General features: G+C 41.7%; 1 protein-coding gene across 2 annotated transcripts in view; it reads left to right on the top strand.

The window, feature by feature from the left end:
• Positions 1–13,648, top strand: part of LOC143766245 (uncharacterized) — a 48,030-nt gene extending 34,382 nt beyond the window's left edge. Inside the window, exons 4-7 of one of the 2 annotated variants that reach the window (XM_077253767.1) lie at positions 615–738; positions 824–921; positions 1,113–1,203; positions 12,287–13,648. In XM_077253767.1, coding sequence (XP_077109882.1) covers positions 615–738; positions 824–921; positions 1,113–1,203; positions 12,287–13,281 — 1,308 coding nt within the window. In that variant the 3' untranslated portion in view covers positions 13,282–13,648. The remainder of the gene's footprint in view (positions 1–614; positions 739–823; positions 922–1,112; positions 1,204–12,286) is intronic. The other variant, XM_077253768.1, reaches the window with a different exon arrangement.
• Positions 13,649–17,231: the final 3,583 nt, after the last annotated feature.

The raw sequence follows: 17,231 nt of genomic DNA, 5'->3' as shown, positions 1-17,231 counted from the left end.
GCGTGAGGATACGTTTTACAAAACATGTCAGAAATGGATTATGTTTCGCGAATTGCTGGAATTCCTAACACTCTTGGAGACAAATTAGCGGAGTAGGGTAGAACAGAGCGGCAGTTAACACAAACGGGAGAAATTCAACTCTCCTCATACTTCACCCCTTAGTTTTCTTCTCTTCCCCACCCCCCATTTTCTTCCATCCTCTTAATCAGACTCCCCCAATTTCCTACTTTCTCTTTTTTCCGTACTTTCTATTACCTACTCTACACTCTTCTTTTCATTCTATTTTGTTTATTTGTTTATCGGATGTTTATGATAAGGAATATGATACTCAAGGCAGCATTATGGCAACGCTCTGGACAATCAATTAATGGTTATTGAGTGATTTCGACTCATGTAAGGTGGTTATGCTTTACCTGGTTGTCTTGCTATTTTACTTAACTGTATTGCTATTTTTTGCTTTTCCCTGTCCTTGTATGGATACTTTTTAGTTTTTGTATGTTATATATGAAAATATTCAATAAAAACTGTTTAAGACAAACAGGTGCGTTTCAGATAGAAAACTTAATCATGGTATGAAGGGATCGGAGAGATGACAGTATCATTGTATGTGTCAGGTTCCTATAAGGTGTCAGGATATCGCCGTCTATCTCTCCATGGAGGAATTGGAGTATCTAGAAGGACACAAAGATCTGTACAAGGACGTCATGATGGAGGATCCGCAGCCCCTCACATCACCAGGTAATATAGACAGGACTAAATACACATGGCCTATAATTATCTGTATGTAAAGAATGAATTCAGTCCCTATATGTGTTTCCTCCAGATCTATCCAGTAAGAGAACAACACCAGAGAGATATCCCCGTCCTCTTCTTACACAGGACTGTAAACATGAAGATCCCAATGTTCCTCTGGATCATCAGGTACATAGAAGGTGTCACGATATCTCCCCTATGATGTGTAGACGCCTGTGAAGATCTTGTGCTCAGTCTTGTTTTATCCACCATTATTATATGTTCTATATTTGTATGAGAACAGTGGAGATGGCAGGATTAGAGCTGATCATAGATGTGACGTCTCCATCGGTCTGTGACCTATACAATATTTGTTTCAGGGTGAAGATCTGACCCATTTTAATACTACTGAGACATCTGTGAGGAGTGGTGAGTGGTGTAAAGAGGAGATTACTAAATATAAAAGCCAACGTGAGTAGTAACCTCTAAATGCAGAGCTGTCATAAATTCTTCTCAGCTATCAGCTTTCTCTGAAAGTGCTATTGTACACAGTTTTGTGCACTTCTGAAAAGAAGTACACCACTGAACAGAGGCCCAACAGACTCTAGTTTAACTCTTCACTATAGTGAATGGATCCCTCAGGAGTTCCATTTGAATCACGTCAGTCAGAGATTTAGATGGAAACCCCCATGTAAGTGCTCAGCGTAGAGCGCCGGATAAATGTGATCCAAAATGTTCTGTAAAATGTTCCCAACAAATCTTCAACTCAATACGCAAAAAACAAGTCCCCACTCAGGTCCATTATCTGTCATTGAACCTATAGTGGGCTTCCATGTTACTGGTAGCACAAAGTTTCTGAAATGGCACTATAGCCCCTTGCCCCCAATATAAATCCAGGGAATTCTGCGCTCCCAAATCCAAATATTCCCCTCCCTTCCTGCCTTAATCACATTTATCGTCCACATGTTTGACATATCTGTACTGATAAAAGCCCCATTAATTTACGGGGTGCATGTCTCCTGACGCATGAGCTGTGCATAATGTATGGGTACTATAATGTATGGGTACTAAAACCTAAAGAAATGAACTGGAATATGTCGGTATGCATGCAGTTTGTACAGTGGGGAAAAAGATAATTTGATACACTGCCAATTTTCCAATTTTTCCCACCTACAAAGAATGGAGAGGTCTGTAATTTTTATCAGTTACACTTCAACTGTGAGAGACAGAATATATAAAAAAAAAAAAAATCACATTGTATGATTTTTTAAATAATTAAATTGCATTTTATTGTATGAAATAGGTATTTGATCACATACCAACCTGCAAGAATTCTGACTCTCACAGACCTTTTAGTTTTTCTTTAAGAAGCCCTACTGCTCTGCACTTATTACCTGTATTAATTGCACCAGTTTGAACTTGTTACCTGCATTAAAGACACCTGTCCACGCGCTCAAATAATCACACTCCAACCTTTCCACCATGGCCAAGACCAAAGAGCTGTCTAAAGACACAAGGGACAAAGGCTTGGATTTGCTACAGGGCAATAGGCAAGCAGCTTGGTGAGAAGGCAACAACTCTTGGCACGATTATTAGAAAATAGAATAAACACAAAATGACTTTCAATCTTCCTTGGTCTGGGGCTCTATGCAAGATCTCGCCTCATCGGGTAAGGATGATTTTTAGAAAGGTCAGCAGTCAGCCCAGAACTACACTGGAGGACCTAGTCAATGACCGGAAGAGAGCTGTTGCCACAGTCACAAACACTACCGTTAGTAACATGCTACGCCATCATGGATTAAAATCCTGCAGGGCACATAAGGTCTTAACATGTGCTTTTGCCAGCACATGTTAAGGCCCATTTGAAGTTCGCTGATGACCATTTGGATGGTCTAGAGGAGGCATGGGGGGAAGGTCGTGTAGTCAGATGAGACCAAAATAGAACTTTTTGGTATGAACTCCACTTGCTGTGTTTGTAGGAAGAAGAATGAGTACCACCCCAAGAACACTGTCCCAACTGTGAAGCATGGTGGAGGAAACCTTATACTTTAGGAATGCTGTTTTGCAAAGGGGACAGGACGACTTCACCGTATTGAAGGGAGGATAGATGGGGTCATGCATAGTGGGATTTTGGCCAACAACCGGCTTCCCTCAGTAAGAGCATTGAAGATGGGTCATGGCTGGTTCTTCCAGCATGACAATGACCTGAAACACACAGCCAGGGCAACTAAGGAGTGGCTCTGTAAGAAGGATTTCCAGGTCTTGGAGTGGTCTGGGCAGTCTCCCAACCTGAACCCAATAGAAAATCTTTGGAGGGAACTGAAACTCAATATTGCGCAGTGACAGCCCCAAAACCTGAAAGATCTGAAGAAAATCCGTACGGCGGAATGGGCCAAACGCGACATGGCATTCGCTATCTATTCCAGCCATTTTTGAGCTTCAAAAGTAGAATGGTGCTCATATCTGTGTACTTGGGAGAAACTTTTTAACAAATTGTACCACCCGTTTTCTCCTGTTACAGTTTTGAAAATGCAAAACTTGGGGCTAAAGCAATATTTTTGAGGTAAAAAGTAGCATTTTCATTTTTTTCTCTCCTCATTGCTCTAATTCCCGTAAAGTGTTAATAAACTTCTTTAATGTGATTTTGAGCACTTTAAGCGGTGTAATTTTTAAAATGGTGTCACTTTGGGGTATTTTCTGTCAGATAAGCCCCTCAAATTCACTTGAAATGGGATGTGGACCCTGAAAAAATTGGTTTTGTAAAGTTTTTGGAAAATATTTGAATTTGCTGATAAACTTTTAACCCTTCTAACTTCCTAAATAAAAGTTTGAAATTTTTTTTGTCATATTTTCTGTATTTTCATAAAAAAATTACATCAACCAAAATTTGCCACTTACATCAATTACGTGTCATGAAAAACAGTCTCCGAATTACTGGGATGTGTTAAAGTGTTCTAGAGTTACAGCCTCATAAAGTCTCCTTATCTCGGCATGCTTAGCATGTCAATCTCCGCAAGGAGAAATTATACTTGTTGGATATCGGTCGTATGCCCCTCACACAGCCAAACCAGATCTCCACTTTGCACTGATGAGGGGCAGTACCCCGAAACACAGTGTCTGCAAATTGAGATTCTGGTTTGGCTATTATCCTAAGTCATGTGACAAGGCTCGTTAAAGGGTCAACATTGACTTGTAGGATTGCTACCTTCCAATAGGTGGCACTAGAGATCTAGTTCTCTTCCTCTCTGAAGAGACAATTTGCATAATTAGCCTCATAAAGTGACACTGATCAGCATTGAAAAAATTGGCCTGGTGAGGAAGGTTAGAGGGGATATTCGGTACTTTACAAAACTTTAAACACTAACAGGCAGGTAGTTGCTATTTACCTGCCTGTTGTGCACGGCACCGCTCCTGTCGGGGATTTAGAAGCCTCTGTTGACGTCACCTCCACAGAGCGGAGTCTTCTTTTCTGGTCCGCTCTGTAGTTGGGGCAGGACTTCCAATGTCATTCTGATTGCTGAATCCCCTATACCTAACTTGGGGAGCCGTCTGTCCGTCAGAATGACCCCAGAAGTCCCAGCCCATCACGTTTGCAGATGCAGCTGAATCCCCTGTAGGAGCGTCCGTGACTGCTCTGTTTCGGGAGGAAAATGGTGCCATGTACAACAGGCAGGTAAGTTGCAATTACCTGCCTGTTAGTGCTCAGGTACTTCCCCTTTGATGTGGGCTCTGGGGCTGAGCCCACATTTTTTCCAGCACATGTCAGCTGATATGTGACCCCCACAGCCGTGGATGGAATTTCTATCTACCATCGGATGTTAACATGTTAAATGCTGCTGTCAATCTGTGAATTCAGCATTAGTGATGAGCGAGTGTGCCCGTTACTCGAGATTTTCGAGCATGCTCGTGTGTTCTCCGAGTATTTTGGGCGTGCTCGGAGCTTATGTTTGAGTCACCGCAGCTGCATGATTTGCGGCTGCTAGACAGCCTGAATACATGAGGAGGTTGCCTGTTTGTTAGGGAATCCCCACATGTATTCAGGCTGTCTAGCATCCGCAAACCATGCAGCTGCGGAGACTCAAACATAATCTCCGAACATGCCCAAAATACTTGGAGAACACCCGAGCGTGCTTGGAAATCTTGAGTAAGGAGCACACTCCCTCATCACTAATCGGCATTTAACATTCTCGGCTCCGGAAGCGCATCACAAATCCCACCCATTGACAACCATGTCTCATGACTGCGGGTCACCAAAAGGTTGGCATGACAACCCAGTGTCTGCAGGAGACCCCTGTGGTTGTCATAGCTAGATAGCTATGAGCGCCGCCCAGCGGTCGGCGCTCATAGCAAGTGAGCACTTTAGCTACACACAGCAGGGCTGAAGGCCTATGTGTAGGACAGGTGATCAGACAAGGCAGCCTCTAGTCTCCCATGGAGACTATTAAAACTAGTAAAAAGTAAAAAAAAAAAAAAAAGTTTTTAAAAGTGTAAGAAAAATTAAAAAAAAAATAAGTTTAAATCACCCCCCATAAGCCCCATTCAAAATTCAAATTTTTGGTATCCCCGCGTTCACAATTGCCCGATCTACCAATAGATAAAATGAATCAATCCAATCTGTAAACAGCGTAACAAGACGAAAACCAACATCCCAGAATTATGTTTTTTGGTCGCCGTAACATTGCCTTAAAATACAATAACAGGCGATCAAAACATCATATCTACACCAAAATTCTATCAATAAAAATGTAAACTCTGCATACAATAAATAAGCCCTCCTCCAGCCCCAAATCCCGAAAAATAGAGACGCTATAGGTCTCAGAAAATGACGCTTTTTTTTTTTTTCTTTCTTTTAACAAACTAAATTTCTTTCCACCACTAAAAATTAACCTATACATGTTTGGAATCTACAAACTCGTAATTACCTGGAGAATCATAATAGCAGGTTAGCTTTAGCATTTGGTGAATATGGTAGAAAAAAAAGAATTGTGGAATTGCATTTTTTTTTCCAATTTCACTGCACTTGGAATTTTTTTTCCTGATTTTCAGTACATTTTATTGTAAAATTAATGGTGTCTTTCAAAAGAACAACTCATCCTGAAAATAAACAAGCCATCACATGGCAATATTAACAACAAAATAAAAATGTTATGGCTCTGGGAAGAAGGTGAGCAAAAAAGCAGAAACGGAAAATAGCCCGGGGATTAAAGGGATTAAAAAAGATCTCCAATGTCAATGAAACTCACCTGATAGAAAATATTGGCCCCTAAGATAGCTTAGATTGCCAAGAGCCACCGAGCCACATACTCTAATTACCCCATAGAGGTTTCACCACTAGTTACTAATGTTTTACTGATGAAGACACTTGAGTTTGATCATTTCAGTAGATGTGTTATTGTCTATAGTCACAGTTTTAACTACAGTAGTTAGTGGCCAAAATACTCTGATTTATCAACTTCCAGCAGCCAGTTTTGTGTCCTAAGCAGGCCGCATTTTTCAAATTTGACATGTCACTCAATGTGGTGATATCTTTGGATGCTTCTTCTGATTAAAGGGATTCTGAAATATTTTTTCTGTGACACATTGTACTTTGTTTCTGGTTATTTTAAGTTATATATATTTAGCATTTATTTTAAAATATCTAAAAACTGCCAAATAATTTAGAAAGGTTTGTAATTTTCAAACTTTAAATTTGTATGCTCCTTAATCAAATAGTGATACCAGACAAAATAGTTAATAAATAACATTTACCTTATTTCTACTTTAGGTTGGCAGCATTTTTCCAACATCCCTTTTAATTTTGTCAACAATCTCTTTTTTTTTTTTTTTTTTTCGGATGCTTGAAGGATTACAAGTTTAGCAACAAGTTCTTACATGTTCATTTAAATCTACAAAACCTATATTGGGGGTAAAAATCTCTCTTGAAATTACTTTGAGAGGCCGAGAGTTTAGGTAGAACCAGGAGGGCAGAGAAAATACAAAATTGGGAGACACAAGCAGAGGTGTAACTAGGGTTTCTGGCACCCGGGGCAAGAGTTCAGTTTGGCGCCCCCCCCCCCCAGGACATATGCGATTTGCACACTTAGTCATGTACCGACGAGCCGCTCTCCCTAATGCTCTCAATGTTTAGTGAAAAACTGAGAGAAGCAGAAGAGAAGCTCGCTGTCACAGGACCATAAGTATGAAAGTCACATGTGAGTGAAGTGTCCATGTGATGACTACTGGATCCTGCAGAGCTGAATCCTGACATCGCAGCTTCTGAATTCTCACAACTAATGCACTGCACACTTTTAGGATTCTCCCTTGCCGGTGGATAGTCATGTCAGCACAAGCATGTGATTTGTATACTTCTGACCACATTCCGACTAGACGTGCCCGGCCTCGCTCAGTTCATTTTCATTGAGTGAGGCCACACATGTGTAGTCAGCACATGATCGCACGTATGTAAATCGCCAGCATGAGAGAATCCTGACCGCATGCAGTGCGCATGCAGTGCGTCACAAAGAATGACTGCAGACTCATTACAAACCTGGACATCCCTTTTAATGCTCCTAATATAAATAAAAACATGAGAGTTAGTTAGTATCACAAATAACATTTACATCCAGGTACCTTATAGATGATGTCGTCTCTAGAGCCGTTCTTCTTTTCTTCATCTTGCCCAGATCCCATGATGAGTTTTCTCATCCACAGCTCATCTCTGCAGACTTCCATCTTCTCCACTCTTTTACAGAAAATCTCCACATGATGCCCTTAAAGATACAAGTGTCATTATAATGCTTCTGAATAAAAAAATTGCCCCTCGCTATTATTTTCTGCACAAAATATGGTACATGCTCTTCACACTGACCTCTCCTTTCCATACCGGCCCCCTCTTCACACTGGCCTCTCATACTGTGTCCCCCCCCCCTATAGGGCCCAGTATTTATTCTGTACTCTCTCATCACACTTCCCCACCTTGGTATACTGTCCCCTCCTGGCTGTGCCCTTACACTGTCCCTCCATGCTACGCCCCCACTACTCAGTTTCTATTCTGTGCCCACTCACTTTTCTCCCCATACGGTCTCCTCACACTATTCCCCTCCCTCATACTGTCTCCTCTCACATCCCTCCTGTTCACCATACTGTCTCCTCATATATTTACCCCCTCACTTTCTATACTGCCTGCTCACCTGACTCCCCATACTGTCTGCACACATCCCATCACCCTCATACATGTTTCCTCATACTTGCTCTCATTCCCCCGAACTGTTTCCTCATACATGCCAACCCATTCCCCTGTACTTTTTCCTCATATATGCCCCCCATCTCCCCCTATATGCTCTTCATTTTGTGTCCTCAAATCTCCCTCACACATTAAATCCCCGCATCCCCACTCCAATTCTCCCCACACAATAAATCCCCCATTCCCCACACAGCCCCTCATCACCCCATCTCCTCATCCCCCCCACAGCCCCTCATCACCCCCAGACAGCCCCTCATCACCCCCTTCTCCCCAAAGCCCCTCATCATAACCCCTTCTCCCACACAGCCCCTCATCATCCCCCCATTCCCCACACGGCCTCTTTTCATCCACTACACAGCCCCTCATCATTATCCCTCGATTCCCCACACAGCCTCTCATCATCTACTACACAGCCCCTCATCATTATCTCTCCATTCCCCACACAGCCTCTCATCATCCACTACACAGCCCCTCACCATCCCCCCCATTCCCCACACAGCCTCTTATCATCCACTGCACAGCCCCTCATCATTATCCCTCCATTCCCCACACAGCCTCTCATCATTTTGGAATTTGGAAGGAATTGAAGCATTTGCTCAACAGGAAAAAAAAGTCATTTAAATTAGGCGACAAAGAGGAAATTAAAATGATACAGCATGAATTGAAGTATAAAATAAAGGAGGCCCAGAAAGCCTTCAGAATTAAACTTGAAAAGAAACTGTCCCACAATAATACCAGGGACGTTTGGTCAGGAATGAAATTACTGACTGGGCTTAAGGTAAGGTCTGATCACGGGGGAGGAAATCTGGACAAGGCTAATGAGATGAACGAGTATTTCAATAGATTTAGCAGTACATGTGTACTGCCAACTGGAAGTGGAGGGGAATTGGGTGCAAATTCTGCAACATCGATATTGGAGGAGGAGCAGACTAATTTTAGAGTATCCGAAAATGATGTGAGGAGGCAGTTTAAGTCACTTAACATTGGTAAAGCTGCTGGACCTGATGGACTCAGCTCACGTGTCCTTAAAGTTTGTGCAGACCAGCTGTGTACTGTCTTTACACTCCTATTTAATGGAAGTCTACAAACACAGAGGGTACCTGTGTTATGGAAAACTTCCTGTCTGGTGCCGGTACCCAAGACTTCTTCTCCTGCAACCCTAAATGACGATCGTCCTGTAGCCTTAACATCTCATGCTATGAAGGCCTTGGAAAGATTAGTGCTTGCTCACTTAAGACCAAGGGTCAATGCTTTTATCGATCCCCTTCAGTTTGCTTACCGACATAGATTGGGGGTGGATGATGCTATTCTTTCTCTGTTACATAGTGTACATTCATTTCTGGAGACTGACGGAACCATGGTGCGAGCGATGTTCTTTGATTTCTCGAGTGCATTTAATTCCCTGCAGCCACCTTTACTACACAAAAAGATGACTGATATGAAGGTGGAGGTGGGGATGAGAAATTGGATAACTGACTACCTATCAGATCGGCCACAGTTTGTACAGATGGGTGCAGTTGTGTCAAGCAGATTATTGAGCAGTGTAGGTGCCCCCCAGGGAACGGTGCTTGCACCCTTTCTATTCACACTGTATACATCGGACTTTCAGTATAAATCTGATCTTTGCCACCTTCAAAAATTTTCGGATGACTCCGTGGTTGTGGGATGTATTAGGGGAGATCGGGGGGATGAGGAATATAGAAGGGTGGTGTCGAATTTCGTGGATTGGTGCAATGGTAACTATCTACAACTAAATGTTAAGAAAACCAAGGAGTTGGTGGCCAACTATAGCAGGATTAAGTTGGAATGCTTACCGATCACTATTGCTGGTCAGGAGGTAGAGCAGGTGGAGAGTTATAAATATTTGGGGGTCCATTTGGATAGCAAACTGGACTGGAGATGCCACTCAGAGACTGTCTACAAGAAGGGGATGAGCAGATTGTATTTCCTAAGGAAACTGAGGTCTTTTAATGTGTGTAGCAAAATGTTAGAAATGTTCTACCAATCTGTAGTGGCAAGTGCCATCTTTTTTGCAATCATATGCTGGGGTAATAGTGTGCGGGCCTCTGATGCTAATAAGCTGAACAAGCTTATCAAAAAGGCAAGTTCTGCTGTTGGCTGCAATCTGGACTCTCTTGAGGAGGTAGTGGAGAGAAGAACTCGGAGAAAGTGTAGGGCAATTATGAACAATAATGCACATCCACTATATGAGCTATTCATGAGACAGAAGAGCACCTTCAGTAACCGGCTAATACTTCTGAGGTGTAAGAAGGAAAAATTTAGGAAATCGTTTGTGCCAACTGCTATGGGGATGTACAACAATAACATTAGGGTTAAATCATCAAGGTGAATGTCTACTTTATTTCTTCTACTTTTCAGTTCACCCGCTGTGTTTGTCCTATTCTAATGTATAATGTCCTTCTGTCAACAAACTGTCATGTCAATTATGTAATTCATTTTATGATTCTTATGATGTAAGTTGTGCTGCTGTGATACCATAATTTCCCACGGGATCAATAAAGTGTATCGTATCGTATCGTATTTACTACACAGCCCCTCATCATTATCCCTCCAGTCTCCACACAGCCTCTCATTATCCACTACACAGCCCCTCATCATCCCCTATTCCCCACACAGCCTCCTATCATCCACTACGCAGCCCCTCATCATTATCCCTCCATTCCCTACACAGCCCCTCATCATCCCCCCTTTCCCCACACAGCCTCTCATCATCCCCCCATTCCCCACACAGCCTCTCATCATCCCCCATTCCCCACACAGCCTCTCATCCACTACACAGCCCTCATCATCATCCCCCATTCCCCACACAGCCTCTCATCATCCCCCATTCCCCACACAGCCTCTCATCCACTACACAGCCCCTCATCATCCCCCCACAGCCTCTTATTATCCACTACACAGCCCCTTATCATCCCTCCATTCCCCACACAGCCTCTCATCCACTACACAGCCCCTCATCATCATCCCCCCATTCCCCACACAGCCTCTCATCATCCACTACACAGCCCCTTATCATCATACCCCCACAGCCTCTTATCATCCACTACACAGCCCCTCATCATCCCCCCATTCCCCACACACCTCGGTAATCTCACACGGCTCCATGCTGCAGACCCTCAGTCTTCTCCTCACACGGCTCCATGGTGCAGGTGAAACCCCTCATTTCCCACTTATTTTCTCTAGCAGCCTCCTGCTATCGTGTCTTCACTGGAATGAAGGAGGCCCCGCCCCTTCCAGTGACATCATTACCTCCCGAAATCACTTCCATTCTAGTCACTGAAGTCAGATCTTCAATTGTACTTGTGTCTGTAAGATACGAGTACAATTGAATACTGGGAGCCGGCGCGCTGCAGCTTCTCTGTGCCGGCTGTCAGCTTGACAGTCGGCACAGAGATCAGCTGACTCCCAGTCCGGGGGGTGGCAGAATGCAGCTGCCAGGGGAGACACTGCGGACCACCGCATTAGGCGGCCCAAATGCGCCCCCCTGCCAGCTGCGCCCGGGGCACATGCCCCGGCTGCCCCCCCTAGATACGCCACTGGACACGAGTAGTCAGTAAATGGGCCAGGCTCCAAATAGCATCAAATACACAAATTGGGAGCTGAGCACACAGGACTAAACTAGAGGAGAACAAGGCTGTATGTGGCAGCTTCTGACAATATTCTTTAAGCTTTAGTAGGGTGTGGTGCTTTCCAATTACCTGAAGCAGGGAGCTGATTACTCCAGCTGGACATCACACACCCATACTGCCAGACTAGATGGTGCTACTGCTCTCGGCCACCCTATTCTTAGTGGCTGGGCAGAGTCTGTGCTGCCCCGAGCTTCAAGTTACAATGTCTCCTCCATGACCAGCGACGCCTACAGAATGAATGATGGCGAAGACTGGTGATAGAAGCAGACATTGCAGAACAGATCCCAGAGGAGATGACACACCATTTCAAGAAGCCCCAATGTTGCAGAATGGCAGAAAACTAAAGCAGATAAAACCCCACAAAATGACTCAATTTTTTTGTTAAATTATAGCCATCAGTGAATTCATCTATAGGAGTAATGACTATTTTGAAACCTGAGTGGGGGCTTGATTTTTGCAGGATGTGAAATTTTTATTAGTGTCATTTTTTTAAACAAATTTTTTGGTGGCTTTTTATTCAAATATTTTGTTGAAAACCATGTTCTACTGGTTCTTGCTATGAGGTTTTCTATTAGTCTGTGAACTGTCATCTTAGTTAATAATTCGGTTTTGTGTAAAAATGTTCAAAAATATAAATTTCAAGGACATTTTTTAAAAAAATTGGTTTGTTTTTTTTTGGCAGATGACTGTACCAGAAGATCTGAGGGACAACTAACAGCTTCAATTTTTGAATTGGGTGACCTTGAGATCACACATGATACAATTGAAATGAATGACATTATTCCAGATATACCATCATCCCTTCACAGCAAAGACCTATCATCTGATCCTCATCCTTCGAAACCGGTCCTATCTTCTGATTCATTACAGGCTATTAAGAAAAATAAAAGTCAGAAAAGAGGCATTAAAAAACAAACTGCTCTTAAAGCAAAGAAGCCAATTGCACATTTGGAATATAGAAACAGTTGTCCCCTCAAAACATCTTTTGATAAACATCAAAAAATTCACACAGAGAAGAGATTTTCTTGTTCCAAATGTGGGAAATATTTTAACCAGAAAGCAGATCTTACTAGACATGAAAGAATTCATACTGGGGAGAAGCCTTTTTCATGTTCTGAATGTGGGAAATGTTTTGTACAAAAACCAGATCTTCTTAATCACCAGAGAACTCACACAGGGGAGAAACCATATTTATGTTCAGAATGTGGAAAATGTTTTGCAAGGAAATCAGCTGTTGTTATTCACCAGAGAACTCACACAGGGGAGAAGCCTTTTACATGTTCGGAATGTGGAAAATGTTTTGCATTGAAACCACACCTTGTTGATCACCAGAGAACTCACACAGGAGAGAAGCCATATTTATGTTCAGAATGTGGGAAAAGTTTTATAACGAAAGGGATTCTTGTTATTCATCAGAGAACTCACACAGGGGAGAGGCCCTTTTCATGTTCAGAATGTGGAAAAGGTTTTGTACAGAAATCACATCTTGTTAGTCACCAGAGAACTCACACAGGAGAGAAGCCATATTTATGTTCAGAATGTGGAAAATGTTTTGCATGGAAATCACACTTTGTTACACATCAGAGAAGTAACACAGGCGAGAAGTCATATTTATGTTCAGAATGTGAGAAATGTTGGTCAGATAAATCAAGTTTTGATAAACAATGTTCATATTAATAATCTTGGAAATGTTTTCAACAATAATGCTATTTTCTTAAAACTCTAAAATCCCACAAGGGGAAAAGCCATTATCATACTTAGAATGTGAAAAATAAATGACCACAAGACATATTTTTTTAAACATCAATAATAACGCATACGGGGAGAAACTATAGGGTCATTCCATGTCAAGTGAACCAATGATTTTTACCACTATATTTTTAATTCTTTTGAGATTTTGTTATTTGGTAATAGTGTGTCAGAGAATGCAAAATGCGAAGAAAAAAAAATTCTAGATTTTTTTTATTTTTTATTGATTTTCAAAGTTCGGAAAAAGTGCGAATTTCGGTGTTGCCTGCCTTTACATTTCTCCCCATAACTCAGGCTAGAAAAGAGATAGAGAAACAAAATAAACACCATTCTACTCAGAACAGTACAGGCTTTCAGCAGATATGTCACAAGATTATCTTTGATAATAATTTACCTATGCGAACGCAGGCGCAAAACTTTAAAACACATCTCTACCAAAATACAAGATGGGATCATGATGGGATCATATTTTAAAAAATAAAACTATTACAGTGTCAGTTCAAAAATCTTGATTTCAGATCTGTTCAGCCTGTGGTCTAACAGTGTGGGGTCTAGATTTACCAAATAATCCATGATTGTTAGATATTCCTGTATTATTTTATTATGTTACCACATAGAAGCAGGAGAGGACAGAGGAGAAGCTTTGTTAGGGCTGAGAATGACCAGGGGTAGACAGTGACTGTAGAGCAGATGACCGGCCGGCAGCTCGGGCCTCCACAGACCGTATTCACACCAAATCTTATCACCCAGGCAACTCCTCAAATGGAGGGAGAAAAATACTCTTAACATCCAGTTCATGTATTGTTCAAACCAGGACTACGAAGAGGAGGAGGAGAGTTTGTTATAACATCAGTTACAGGAAGCAGAACCCATCACAGGGACTCAGCAATACCGGACCGTCATCCCATGTAGTGGAAATAAAGACAGTGACGTCTATGAAGTGGTAGAAGGCGGCACAAGATCGGCAATGGATGACACAACTGGTTACGTGACCTGTGAATATGATTAGCGCTGACGGCTACTGGACTCTCCAAAGATTGTGAAAATGAAGACGTAGAAGTGACTTTTCTGCACCTTCTTGTCCAGCGCCGTCCTATGTGTATCCAAGAAAATCAGACATTGTAAAAGTGAACAAAAATCAGATATTAACTCAGGTGGAGCCAAGCACCATGACAGCCGCACATACTCTGACACAGAAGGAAACGGCCATTGCTAGTGAGTGCTTATGGACAAGATGACATTTCACCCACTAGAAGGGACACATTGATGATAGAAGGCTAGTGTAAAAACCTACTACTAATTGTTTGATTAGTTCATATTTTATAGTACGAGGATTTAACTACTGGACTATTCTTCTTAAACACTTCAGAAATGACATGTTTAGTGATATAGTAGAAAAAAAATTGTTCCATGTATAAATAGGTGGTAAAAATATTGGTTCTTTTAATCTTGTTTTTAACATAATTAGGACGAGACTGTATTTAGAAAACCACACTTGAGGATGTGATCACCTTTTATCTTTTGGCTTGTTCAATGAATTCAGTTTGAAAATGCTGAGCAAGTTGTTATGATGATTAAGATGCATTTATTCTGGCACTTCAGTAGTTGTTTTTTGTGTTTCTTTATTGTTACATATAAATATTGAATGCAGTAAGTTGTAATTTGAAAAGAAAAAAGGAAGAAACTCGCACAAACATAAAATCAGATGATTCAAGGCTTAAATAAAAATACAAATGTAGAGAATAAAAACAGTAGAAAACATTGGCGCTGCACTACTCCGGCAATAGGACAACAAGGGAGGGGGAAAGAAAGGGAAGTAGTAGCTGCTGGTGAGGTGGCAAAGTCTGTGCTATACCCTGTCTAAATAAATATAAAATTTAAAAATACCACACCTGCGCTCTAGTTGATGACAAAGGTACAATAAGAAAGCTGTACAAAAGAGACCTAGCAATATCACACCTGCATGCGCGGTAATGTGTATGTAGTCGGCAGATTATGTCCGTTATATAGATATTGCTGCTTAAGGCATGAACTGCCTATAAAACAGTGCCTGTAGGTGCATATACACTTACTAGTATTGATGATGTAGATGGCTGTAGAGATCGGAGAATGTCCAAAAAATGCTTCTTGCTAAGCGTACTGTACTGCACCGTGCGGCTGGGGAGGGGAATTGTCCACGCCTGCTATCCCCAGATGGATGGCTCACCGCTGGGTGTCCGGATGAGCAAATACCGCCAACTCCTAGCGTGCCCCGGCCGGAAGCAACGCCGGAGCAGTAGCGGTGTGTGCGGGGGGCGTGGCTAAAAAAGTGACGTCACAGGATGGGCGGGCGCGTGTCAGGGGAACCAATCCAACGCGTTTCGAAGGAGGTACTCCTTCGTCAGGGCTGACGAAGAAGGAGTACCTCCTTCGAAACGCGTTGGATTGGTTCCCCTGACACGCGCCCGCCCATCCTGTGACGTCACTTTTTTAGCCACGCCCCCCGCACACACCGCTACTGCTCCGGCGTTGCTTCCGGCCGGGGCACGCTAGGAGTTGGCGGTATTTGCTCATCCGGACACCCAGCGGTGAGCCATCCATCTGGGGATAGCAGGCGTGGACAATTCCCTTCCCCAGCCGCAAGGTGCAGTACAGTACGCTTAGCAAGAAGCATTTTTTGGACATTCTCCGATCTCTACAGCCATCTACATCATCAATACTAGTAAGTGTATGTGCACCTACAGGCACTGTTTTATAGGCAGTTCATGCCTTAAGCAGCAATATCTGTATAACGGACATAATCTGCCGACTACATACACATTACCGCGCATGCAGGTGTGATATTGCTAGGTCTCTTTTGTACAGCTTTCTTATTGTACCTTTGTCATCAACTAGAGCGCAGGTGTGGTATTTTTAAATTTTATAAAAAAATACAAATGTGATAGGTCCCAAGTTGAATCCCTGTACAAATATAAACAAGGACACAAGTAACACACATGCATGTTTTCACAATTTTAAAACATACGTTTTAAATTGCGCATCAAAATTTTTAATTTGATTTCTCCAAAACAAAATATAAAGAAACATAGTCTTGTGACATATCAAATGAAAGCCAGTACCGTTCTGAGAAAAATGATGCCTCTCCCACCTCTATATCTTAATTCTAGCCCGAGATATGATAAAAAATGTAAAGCCATACCAGGCCAAAATCCATGCTTTTTCAAAACTTTAATAAAAATCTGTAAAAAATTAACTGATGAAGAAAAAAATTTTAAACTTTTAATTTGTAATTAACTAAAGTTGTACTTCATAAAAACAAAAAATAAAAAAAATCTAAAGACGTAAGGTAAAAAAAATATTCATATTTGGATCACTTGATATGGAATGACCCTATACAGCTCTGGCAAAAATTAAGAGACCACTGCAAAATATTCAGTTAGTCTGATTTTTCTCTATATTGGTATATTTTTGAGTAAAATGTAAATTGTTCTTTTAGTCTATAAACTTCTGACAACATGTCTACGAATTTCCAAGCAATAAATTTTGTATTTTCTTTCTGAAAAGGAGAAATGGTCAAAATTAAAAAAACAAACAAACCGTGCTTTCAGACCTCAAATAATGCAAAGAAAACAAGTTCATAATCATTTTAAAACAACAATGCTAATGTTTTAATTCAGGAAAAGTTCAGAAATAAATATTTTGTGGAATATCCATGATTTTAAATCACAGATTTAATGCGTCTTGGCATGCTTTCCACCAGTCTTTCACACTGCTTCTGACGCCAAAATTTAAGCAATTCTTTGTTTAATGGTTTGTGACTATCCATTATCTTCATGTTTACATTCCAGAGGTTTTCAATGGGGTTCAGGTCTGGAGATTGGGCTGGCCATGACAGGGTT

This window comes from Ranitomeya variabilis, chromosome 4 (genome assembly GCF_051348905.1).
Source record: "Ranitomeya variabilis isolate aRanVar5 chromosome 4, aRanVar5.hap1, whole genome shotgun sequence".
Classification (NCBI taxonomy): Eukaryota; Metazoa; Chordata; class Amphibia; order Anura; family Dendrobatidae; genus Ranitomeya; species Ranitomeya variabilis.
This window is presented reverse-complemented; position numbering and strand designations above follow the sequence as displayed.